The sequence below is a fragment of the Phocoena sinus genome, chromosome 7, assembly GCF_008692025.1.
Source record: "Phocoena sinus isolate mPhoSin1 chromosome 7, mPhoSin1.pri, whole genome shotgun sequence".
In the NCBI taxonomy this organism is placed as follows: Eukaryota; Metazoa; Chordata; class Mammalia; order Artiodactyla; family Phocoenidae; genus Phocoena; species Phocoena sinus.
Genome location: NC_045769.1, coordinates 57744085 through 57755311, shown reverse-complemented (window position 1 = coordinate 57755311; position 11227 = coordinate 57744085). Strand labels below are relative to the sequence as shown.

General features: G+C 48.7%; 1 protein-coding gene across 2 annotated transcripts; it reads left to right on the top strand.

Moving 5' to 3' along the window:
• Window positions 1-3727: 3727 nt before the first annotated feature.
• Window positions 3728-7025, top strand: HOXD8 (homeobox D8). Of its 2 annotated transcripts, none has more exons than XM_032637021.1 (2): window positions 3728-5185; window positions 5558-7025. In XM_032637021.1, the coding sequence occupies exons 1-2, from the start codon at window positions 4627-4629 to the stop codon at window positions 5848-5850; spliced, it is 852 nt and encodes a 283-aa protein (XP_032492912.1). In that variant the 5' UTR covers window positions 3728-4626; the 3' UTR covers window positions 5851-7025. The 2 variants fall into 2 exon arrangements, with proteins under 2 accessions (XP_032492912.1, XP_032492911.1); XM_032637020.1 differs by having other exon boundaries at window positions 4068-5185; window positions 5555-7025.
• Window positions 7026-11227: the final 4202 nt, after the last annotated feature.

The following is an 11227-nucleotide window of genomic DNA, read 5'->3' as shown; positions in this document are numbered from 1 at the left end:
CAGATCCGGCAGAAGGTGCTGCGTACCCCCGCCCCTGCGGCCAACCCGATACCTTGGGCTCTTTGAAAACAGGAAGAGACAAGGTGTCATAAAGCCATCGAGCCGGCGAGACGTCTGGAGGTAATGAGTTTACGACAAGCCCGGCGCTTCTCTTTGAAACCATCTCATTTTGATGTTTGTGTTTGTGGGAGGAAAGGAAAAATGCAGACAAAACTGGGTCTTAAAATCTGGACAATAAAATGTAAACAGGACTCTGTTGGACTAAGAAGGCAGGGGCTTGGGACCCCCGGATGAGGTGTGAGCACCTAGGGAATAAAAATGGAGGGCGGTAGGAAGGAGGAGACGATATATTTCTGATTTTTAAAATGGGTTGGGTATTAGAAGTAGCCGGTGGGTGGCTCTCAATAATATTTGACTATGGCCGCCTTCTAGCTTGTACTTTAAAAAAGAGAAAAATAGGCCTGTTATTTGGGGGTGGGAGAGTTAGTGATCTTGGGTCATTTACTTAGGCCGAGCGTCCCCCAGCCGCATGGTCGGTGGGAAAAGATGCAGTTACTTAAATGACCTTTCACAAAAATATCTGGCCCTCCACTGCAAACCTCGTAGCAGAAATATTGTTGGAAATTATACATATTTGCTTATAGAAAAATTAATCGTTACAGCTGAATTAGAGGAAAGAATTTTTGAAAATGAGAAAAAAAGATTAACCTCTCAGGAAATACCTAAACTGATTGAAGTCTTGGCTTTAAAAAAAAAAAAACCAAGTGGAATGCTTAGTCAATTCACTTCACTATGTGACTTTTGATATAAATTTAATGTCTCACTTATTGTGCGTAGAAGTTCCAGTGAACACCGCCCAACAGGGCCTTTTCAGACAGCCATTCAGAGATACAGCAAAAAGCTTTTAATTTGACTTCTATCCCCCCTCCATTGTCCAGTGAAATGGGCCTGAAACATTAAAATTACAAAGTTAAAGAAGCAAATATTCACGATTTAATGCTAAGTGTAACGGCTTTAAAAGAAAAAAATTAACAAATGTAACTTCTATAATTTCTTAGTTTTTGAAGTCCCTGGCTCCATTGGGGGAAAAAACAGGCCTGTTGCAGTTGATATTCAGAAAGTTGTGATTTTTAAAAATCTAGCCCATCCTATAATTGTGGGCGATTACAGAATGGGGACTTACTGTGTCTGGCAAAAGAAGGGCTGGAAGCTTTTGAAAAAGACACTACTGGAAGCTCTTGGGAGCCCAAATATCTTTGGCATTCAGGAGCCCCTGTTTGCTGCACTTGACTCGTCGACAAAGGGATGAAGCATTATTAGTGTCAGTGATCCAAGCCCCAGTCAAACTAAAGAACAAGATTGGAAATGGTTTGTGTCGAATAAAGAGAAGTTAAGCTCCGTCGGCCAGAGATGGCATTTGGCCACTAGAGAGCGCCGTTGCTCCACTTTGTGATAGTAAAGCTGGCGTTGCGGCGGAAGGTTTTGATTAAAGATACTCAAAATCTTATTTTAAATTCCAAATTAGGATAAATTTAAGCAAAAAGAAGCAATGTGCACTGTTAAATTCTCCGGAAGGGTTTGTTACTTATAAAATTTTGGCTTAGGATTTCAGAAAATTTGGACTACGGCACAGCTGAAACTATAAAACATTATGGTAAGTCAATGCATTGTATCAGAACAGAAATGTGTAAAAGCATACATCTTTATTTACGAAGTTAATCGCACTCTGTTCCCATTCAGATTACAAACAGAATGCTTGAAGGAAAAAAAAACCCAAAAAACTAAGTGTTTTGTCCCAGGAGGAAATGTTGTGTTATAATGTTTTCTTAATTAGGCCAGAATGCGTAGAAATGAATTCTGTAGTGTTTCTTTTTCGCTCCCCGCCCTCCCGCCCCAGGAATCACAAAGTTCTAGAAGGTGCCTTGTATTATTGAGATCTAGGCTCGTTCTTCTTTTCCCCCCATTCCATTCCAAAACCCACTATCGAGGGTTTAAACACGCACACGCACACACGCCAAACAGTGAAATAAAAAGGCACAATTGCATTCCAAGGCTTTATTGAAAATGATACTCTTTTAATTGGGTACTTGCAAGGTTGGAGTACAAATCGTTAACTGTCAGAATCAGTTCGTTCGCCTTCGGATTTAAAGGAAATTTTACCTGGCGATAACTGGCAGAAAACAACAAGAAACCCTTACCTGTCACCATGCCTCCAACAAAAGCCTCCTTGCACTTCCTGCTAATTTAAAAGTTAAACAAAGCATGCCTTTATTATTTGATTCATTAGAAATCCGTTTACCTTAACCATTTTCAGCTATTCCCTGTAGAAACAATTGAGTCTTAAACGTTATCTTGTTATGCCTTTCCATCTCGACCTTATTTTCTCCATTTGCAAAATATGATATTCAGTCCACTCGGACTGACCTCAGGAGCTCACTCACAAGCTGGGCCACCCCACAAGGAGAGAGGGGTAGTTGAAATCACTCGCCTGCTGCACCTTTGGGAGCCGTCTGGGGGTTCTAGACGTTCGCATTTGGCGTGAAAAGCCGGGGAGGTGTGTTTTAGCTTTAGCTGGAGCTTCCTCGGTGGGCTCGGGAGTGTTTCTGAGGTCGGTTCCCAAGGCCGGTGGGCCTGCCGCCCTCAACAACAATGGATCATCCCAAGGAAAAGGGTCACCCAAAGAACCCACGAAAAAGGCAGAATAGGCAAAGGAAAACGCACTCAAATGTAGAGACCTATTACATTTATTGGACATGAAAACGGGAGGGGGGAGCGGGAGATGCGGAGAAGAGAAGGTGAACGGTGGTGTAATGCTAAGCGGCTTCAAAGCGAGTTTCTAAAATCAGGAATATTTTGCCGATTCACACTCGATTTCCCCACATGACACGGGACGTTCCTCTTCCTCATCGCTCATAAGCTAGAGCGAGCTTTTTCTTTTTTTTTCTTTTGGAAAGATCGGTAACTTTTAAAGCTGAGCCCGGCACCCGCTCTCGGCGGTAACTTCACCGGCTTGTTGGATGAACTAGAATCTTCAGAAGACGCGCACCGCCTGCAGCTGCTTGGAACCGGCGCGATCCGAACGCCGGCCCGGAGGCTCCTTGGGCGGACTCGCGGGCGTCGGTCCCCCGTGCTCCGCCCGGGGCCACCGCCTGCCCAGGTCCGTTCCGCGCAGGGGCTGAGACCCGGGAGTCGTGCGTCTCGCCCGGGGAAATACCACCCACCTCAGCGTGAGTCCTCCCTTCCCGCCTTGGAACATTTCTGTCTGCTTTTCTATTTACTCCCTCAGCAATGCTAATGTTCCCCCCCCCCGCCCCGCCACATTCTTCAGCCTCCCCCCTGCGCCTGGTACTGACGTCTATCGAGGGTGAAATGATGGAAACTATATTCATGGGCATGATTTCCATTAAATATCAATTAACCTGGGAGCCTCAGCCAGGCGTGCAGTGCTTCAAGGGTAAATGTACATCTCATTTCCACAAGGCCCGCTCGGCTGGAAAAGAAGGGCTTAGATTCGCTTTGATAATGCAAGGTATTGGGGGGTCACCCTTGTGGCCTTTAATCAAATTACTTGGATAGGACCTAACGCAAATGTTCGGTCCGGATCTTCTACACGGCTTGCCCTCGTTCCCTGGGCTGCGCCCTCGTGTCCAAAGGCGCAAAAGCCACAGCCAGCCTCTGAAGGGCTGCTACAGGGGACCGGGGAGGGAGTCATTTGCTCCACAGCCTCCTGGGAGTGTCCTCCCTGCCTCCCTCCCCGCCAAGTGTAAGGCTCTGCTGCGCCCCCGCCCCGCCGGCCGTGGCTCGCATTCCCTCGGCCCCCGGGGGCACGGCGAGCCCTTGGCAGTGCGGCTTTATGGGCCCCCTTTAAGGCCGGCGGAGGCATCTCCCAGCCACTGTGAGGCGTCCATCGTGTGCAACAGTGTCGCCTCTGCACGGATCCCTCCGCGCGGTTATCTCGCGTCCATCTCGCTCCGTCTCTGAGCAGTGGCTTGGTGCGAAAATGCCTTGCCGGGGCGCACCGGGGTGGCAGCCTCGGCAGCGGCGGCGAGAGCGGTGGGAGGGGGCTGCGGGGGGGGGCGAGGTGAGAGGTGGCGGCGGGCAGAGGGTGTTTTTTTCCTTTTCCCTCCAGAGCGGGGGTTTGTAAACCGAAGCCAAAGAGTGTCCCCGTGGGCCGGGCGTACTTTTTTTCTTGTCCGGTGCGCTCCTGCAGGGCTGCCTGGTGCCTGAGAGGAAACAGTGGAGGCAGCGGGGCAGGTCACCCGGGGCGTCGGCGATTTTATTGAGGCCGAGCCGGCGCGCGCCGGGAGAGGCCGGGCGGGCGGTGGAACGCGGGGACTGGGTGAGGCCCCGCGACCCGCCAGGGAGGCGGCACGAGGTAGAGGCGGCGGGCGCGAGAGCGGAGCATGAGCGCCCATTAGCCGAGGGCCCGCGGCTACCCGGCCTCAGAGGCGACGCGAGGGCGGGCGGGTGGCAGCAGCAACGTAGCCCGGCGGCCCCAGCGGCGCCAGCAGCCGCCCCAGAGGCCCCCGCGGCAGTGCGGTCGCGCTGAGGCGCGTTCCCTGCCTGCTCCGCGCCGCCCGCCCGCCCGGGGCCGCCCTTCCTCGGCCCCCGGCCGCCGCCGCCCCGATGAGCTCGTACTTCGTGAACCCGCTGTACTCCAAGTACAAGGCGGCGGGCGAGGCCATCAATCCCACTTACTACGACTGTCACTTCGCGCCAGAGGTCGGCGGCCGCCACGCCGCCGCCGCCGCCGCCGCCGCCGCCTTGCAGCTCTATGGCAACAGCGCCGCCGGCTTCCCGCACGCGCCCCCGCAGGCGCACGCGCACCCGCACCCGCACCCGTCGCCGCCGCCTGCCGGGCCGGCTTGCGGTGGTGGGGGCGGCCCCGGTCCCGGCCAGGAGTACTTCCACCCCGGAGGGGGCAGCCCGGCCGCAGCCTACCAGGCCGCCCCCCCTCCGCCGCCGCCGCCTCCCCCCTGCGGCGGGATTGCCTGTCACCGGGAGCCCGCGAAGTTTTACGGATACGATAACTTACAGAGACAGCCGATTTTTACGACCCAGCAAGAGGCCGAGCTGGTACAATATCCTGACTGTAAATCGTCCAGTGGTAATATTGGCGAGGACCCAGACCACTTAAATCAGAGCTCGTCTCCTTCTCAAATGTTTCCCTGGATGAGACCACAAGGTTGGGATGCTTTTTTTTTTTAAGCGGGCAGAGGGGGAGAAATCTGCTTTCATCTCACGTTCTAGCTTTAAAACTCCCTTTTCCTCTCCCTCTCCTTTTCCTTTTTGTGTAGCTTACAGTGACTCTTATAAAGTAAGATAAACTTTTTTATTTTAAGTGGAAACCATGTAAAGACGATGGGGACAGAATGATTGCGAAGACGTTTTCTCTGCCCCTCTTGACTGCCCATCCTATATATATATCAGACCTAAGGAGAGTTGTGTATATTTCACTCCTTAGACCCGTTCCAGAAACCTTCAGCAACCTGCAGATGCACCATTACATTTTTAAAACATTTATTTTCCTTTTTTTTCTGTTTGATTTAATCAGCAGCTCCTGGTAGACGAAGGGGAAGACAAACCTACAGTCGATTCCAAACCCTAGAGCTGGAAAAGGAATTCCTTTTTAACCCTTATCTGACCAGGAAGAGAAGAATCGAGGTTTCCCACGCCTTGGCCCTCACCGAGAGACAGGTAAAAATCTGGTTCCAGAACAGGAGAATGAAATGGAAAAAGGAGAACAACAAGGACAAATTCCCGGTTTCCCGACAGGAGGTGAAGGATGGGGAAACGAAAAAGGAAGCCCAAGAGCTGGAGGAAGACCGAGCCGAAGGCCCGACAAATTAACTTCCACTTTTAAAATTTTACCGCAGATTATTGAAACTAATGATCAGCATATGCTGGTGAACACCACCTATTTTCTTTGTTGGAAAGGACTTTACCTGTATTTCAAGCTACCTTCATGTCACTGCTCTTGAGGTTTCTGCGCTTTGAGAGGGATTTGGGTGTTTAAAAAAAGTTTCTAGTGTCGTACGGGAACAGCCCTTGAGCTGTCCTATGTAAGAGTAATTTGATTCTGACCTTGTAGCTATATTTTTATAATGGTAGTTTTTAATGGCTGAGCTGGTGATTTTGCCTCAACAACGTAAACTTCCTAATGTTTAGCACTAAACAATTGAATATAAAATGCTTTATTAATCAAACAAGTGCACTTGAACATTTAAAATTTTTTCTTTATGGTGAGTAAATTAAAAGAAGTCTATTAATTTTTTAAAAAAAATTATGCCTGCAGAATATTTACTTTATATTATTTGATTAAAATGTATTATTTATATTTTTCTTTCTACTTTTATAATGAATGGTTCGGGTGCCTTTTGTTTACTCCTAAAAGTTTCTTTGAGTATTTTGTAAATGTAATATCTCTGGGAAAAAGTCTGGGCCAAATATTCAAAAAGCACATGTTAGCTGAAGAGTGTAATGTGTAGTCCTGGCTCTGCAGCTTCCTTAAACTTGGGGAAAATGTTGGGCCAGTGACAGAAGTTTCAGGACAATGTCAAAGTTGACATTTAATCATTTTCTATAGTTTATACAAATTATGGCAATTTAATCATCTAGAGTGAATGAATACTTGAAAAGCCAATTATAACTTTTCACTCATATACTTTTTACTTTGGCAAGTCGCCTTGTGGAATGCCTCTTGTTTCTGAACTTGCTTTCGTTTTGAACTGTGCTTGGTATTGCCTGAAATTGCTAGGTCTCTGTGCTGTGGCCGCCGCTGTGATTCCGTTTTTTTGAGGAGGTGCCATATTTATTTGTATTCCCTTCGCTCTGTTTGCACGCCCATTGTGAGCCAACTTGCTGTGCACGTCTCAGATGTCGGTTGGTACGTCCTCTGCTGTTCTCCAGGTTGGCCTCACCTATTTGAAACAATCCTTGAGAGCAAACGCAGAAAAATCCGAGTGTAAACAACCGCTGCAGAACATAGCTAGCTCTTTAATAAAAGAAATGAATCTTTTTCTAGAGCTAGTGTCTTTGAGCGCCGTTAATAACCCTTTTCCTGAGTCAGGAACAATCGCCTGGGCTCACGTGAAGGCAACATCCTGCTAAAGCATCTACTTGATTTTTTAAAAGGGGGGGTATGTGCACCCTTGCTGTAAAAATAAATAAATCAGTGCAAGGAGGGGGGCCTCTCTTTCATTCCAGAGAGGGCTGGCCAGGCTATCCCAGCTTCATCTTGCTCTAAATAACCTTGATAAGATACTTGGAAAGCTTTGAACTTCGCAAAGGACTGGAGTCATAGGTCCAGTGGGGAACAACCCAGAGTCCAGGTTACACCACAGCTTATTCCACTGAGCTGGCGCTGATGCTGGGGTTTGGGATCTGTTATTAACAAGATACCCATTTTCTATTTGAGGCTGCTCCTACAGCTGCCATTTTATGAGGGAAGAGGAGGGGTAAGAGGGGCGGGAGGGAAGAGGAGAAATTCAAGTAAGCTAACATTTCTCCCCCCAAAAGGGAAAGCACCTTTATCAGGTAGGCATTGAAGAATTCTCTTCTTCTTCTAGATGCCTGTATATTTTTAAAGAGGTACATTTTAATTTCCAGAGTGGCTTTTATTGCACAGGTAAGAAACTGGAATCCTGTAGTTTTAGGCCTGTATCACCCCCTCAGGCATTGGTGAGCTGTCTGCCTGCTGTTTCAAGGACCAGGGAGATGTTGGCACTGGTTCGGCAAGAGGCGAAGCACCACCTGGCTTTCTATCCAGGGAAGAGGCCATGGCTGTGGCATTCGCTGACCTGAGCCAGGAAAGACAATTTTAAATCAAGGGTGGTGCACGAGAGGAGACAGCTGCAAACGTGAATGCTGCATTTGGAAACATTTTGCTCTGTGTGTTGCCTGAGACTCTGCTGTTGACTGGTTTAGAGCAAGTATACCAAGTGCCTGAAAGCATGGCTAGGGAACAGCCTGGCTGGGGAGAGGGTGGGAGTAAGCTGGCTAGAGACTGGTGCTGGCTGAGCTCCAGCTGCCCTCCATTTAAGGGACTCCTCTATTAGCAAAATTCGCTCTCTCCTACACAACAATGCTCCCCCCAAATCATTTTTAGAGCCATCGATATGGGCAAGACTCTCTGTATGGTGTGGGACCTGGTGCATGGATATATGTGGAAATCAGTGAAGGAAGGGAGGTAAAAATGTTCTTATTTCCTCTCCACTTTGTGCTTCTCTGAAAGTGTTGTACCTTCTGGCCCCATCGGCCCCCTGACCCATGGTAAACTGGTAGCTCATGTAAGGAAAAAGGCTGTTGCATAATTAGTACATTTGAGCGTATTTGTACATTTACAAATTTGGTATTTTTGGTATATATTTGGTGTATTTGTACATATACGTAGATTAGTCATGTGTAGAAAGTGTTGGTAATAAATGTAGGTATATATGCTTCCTTTTGTAGCTAGGAAAAGCATAGTTTTGTCTCCAAATAAAGGGCTTGTGGAATTACAAATCACACACACTCACCACCTTCTTTCTTCCAGTGGCTAGAAACCCCCATCACAGTGTTTCATGCAGACAACTCGCAATGACGAGTGCAGGAGGTGCCCTTCTAATTGGCTCAAATCTGAAAACATCCGAGGGTTTGCCAAATAAGCAAACCAACATTTTTGCTGCAGCAATTTGCATAAACCTTCAGAGAACCCTTTGCAAACAGCCGACACTCTGGTGCTCTGGACTGCTTACAGAGTCTGCTTAGAGAGGTTTGTAAACCGTTTACAGAAAGATCGGACCCTCCAATGTTAACACTGGATGAAAAAACCAAGAGTCCGAAGTGATTTAGGTTCTCTGTTTGCGTGGACCAGAAACACACAAAAGAGGGTGTGGGTCTCAATGGTTCCTAGAGAAAAGTCAGTTCAGGGGCTCCCATTTTGTGAGATTCCACAAAGCCCAGCACATGGCTTAGAGGCTGCACAGTGGGGAGAAGTGCAAATATGGCTGCTTTTTAAAAAATGCGGAGTCTTTTCCCAGCCCTCCTTCCCTCAGCTGAAAAGGAGGGTCATAAAGCTCCGCCTTTATTTGGGTAGAGGAAAATTGACAATTGAAGTAATTTCTCAGAATATTTCAGAATTGAACAAGCTCTGTTCAGTTCCACACATACAGACCAGTGTAAAGTGCTCTAGCTTGGGAGCGTCCAACAACGCGCTTGATTTTCCTGTATAATTAAAAATATTGTTTAATTATTCTTCAGTGCAGAAGGTGTTGCTATTTCACGACCAAACCTCTGTCCTCTGCTTCCCCAGTGTTTGCTGAATCCTCGAGCATCTATCTGGTGGTGAACAGGGGAAGAGAGAAAACATTTTAATGGACCCTGGCTGCTGCTATGGTTACCTCCAGAAAAGTTGGAGCCCACTGACTTTTTCTAGAAAGAATATGACTTTTGCTGACACGTGGCAACAGAAGTACTTTAATCAAAAACATCCAAGGTCATCGGAGCTTTTTCAAGGGATACAAATGGCCTGCTCCAGAGGGTGCTGCGTGCTTCCTGCTTAAGTCCACGTCCACTTAGGTACTTACTGGGTGTGAGGATGTTAATAGAGAACTTTCAAATAGACATCCAATGCAAATGTTTATAAACGTATTACTAGAAATCCAAAGACAGTGTCCTTGAAAGGATGGGGGGGTGAGAGGTTACCTCTTAACAGGCAGGTTCTAAAGCCTGATGGCCATGCCCATGCATTAATGATGAGGGGAGCCAGCCAAGGACATTTACTTTCCATCTGGGGTTCACTGGGGCAGCTTCCATGAGAAGTGCAAAGGGAATGTGACTCCTGCCTTTGAAGAAGAAGGACTATTTTTTCTTCCAAGCCTGAAACTGGGGAGTTGCTTTTTTCCTAAACAAATGGAGCCCCTCTCCTCTTCAATGTTGCATTGACCAGGCTTTTCAGTGGACAAACATTTGGGGGGCAAGGGAAGAGGGGCTACAATTAATTCCATGTAAATGAGAATTGCACTTAGGGGAGACTTAAACAAAGGGTTTCAGAGGGAATCCAAAAATATTGCCTCTCCTCTAACCCAGGACTGTTCAGGAAGATGTTTCTGCTGAGAAAAAGGATAGGCATGGGGGGTTCAAACTATTATTTTGGAGAAGTTGACAAGTACATAAAACCATTTCCAGCCTTTGAGCTGGTTGGCAATTCTACCGCAGAAACTGGAAGAAATGGGAGGGACCCCAATTTATGTAGGAGAGGGTTGGTGTGGGGAGAGCACATTTTCTTGGCCTGCAGAGCCCAGGTTTTCTGCGCAAGGTCAGACAGGCTGGCTTGCCTGGAGATGAGAGGGGCAAAAACCGAAAGTGCCTGTCTCCTCTTTCAGAGCGGCCTTTTGGTGAGGTAAGGGGAGGGGAAACCAAGTGAGGGGAGAGTTGGAGGGGTGACCGCCAGGATCACCTCCCCAAGTGAGCGCGGGGGGCAGCACACCGCACTCATTCTCCCTGTAACACAGCGCCCAATGAGCAGAGGTCTCAAGCCAAACCACCAAAAAAATAAAAATAAAAGGAAAAGAATTCCTAGAAAAAGGAACCGTGAAGGCAAGAAAGGCAGAGAGAGCAGTGGAGAGGGACTTAGAGGAAGAAAGAGGAGAGGAGGGAGGGAGGGAGGGAGGAAGAGGAGGAGGAGGAGGAGGAGGAGGAGGAGGAGGGGGAGGAAGGAGAGGAGAAAAACAGAAGAGGGAAGAGGAGAGAGAAAGAGAGGAAAAACATGGCGCTTGCGAGCTGTATGTGCAAAATCCGCAAGGAATTGCAGTAAATTCCTTTTTGTTTGAAGAAAATTTACAACTTGGTAATAGACCTTTTTATGACCTATTTGCGGTCGTCATTGGCTGCGGCTGGTCATGTGCAGGCTCCGCTCGCCTTCACGGCCTTTTTCCTGATTTCCCAGGCGAATTTCCCCCCGCATTCTGCCTTCCTAGAGCCTCACCCCCTCTTTTTCTAACCTTTGTCTCCGCAGAGGTGGGCTCCAGTCGCCGGCTGTGGGATTGCGGGGTCCGCGGCGGTCTCGGCTCCCGCCCGGCGCCCAACTTGGCCCCGCCGCTCCTTCGCCCCGGTCGCGCCGCTGCCGCCCCCGGAGCCGGTGGGGAGCCCGGCAGGCGGGAGAGCCCGGAAGGAATCCGCGGCGCCCCGGCCGGCGCCGACACCACCCGCCGGGAGCAGCCGGCCTGCTCTGGGTGACCGAGCCGCG

Bases quoted from the DNA above. Each gene is read 5' to 3' on its own strand.
- HOXD8 (XM_032637020.1), top strand. From the start codon at position 4,627: ATGAGCTCGTACTTCGTGAACCCGCTGTACTCCAAGTACAAGGCGGCG. The intron at 5,186-5,554 runs GTTGGGATGCTT...TGATTTAATCAG, and splicing joins TCCCTGGATGAGACCACAAG to CAGCTCCTGGTAGACGAAGG.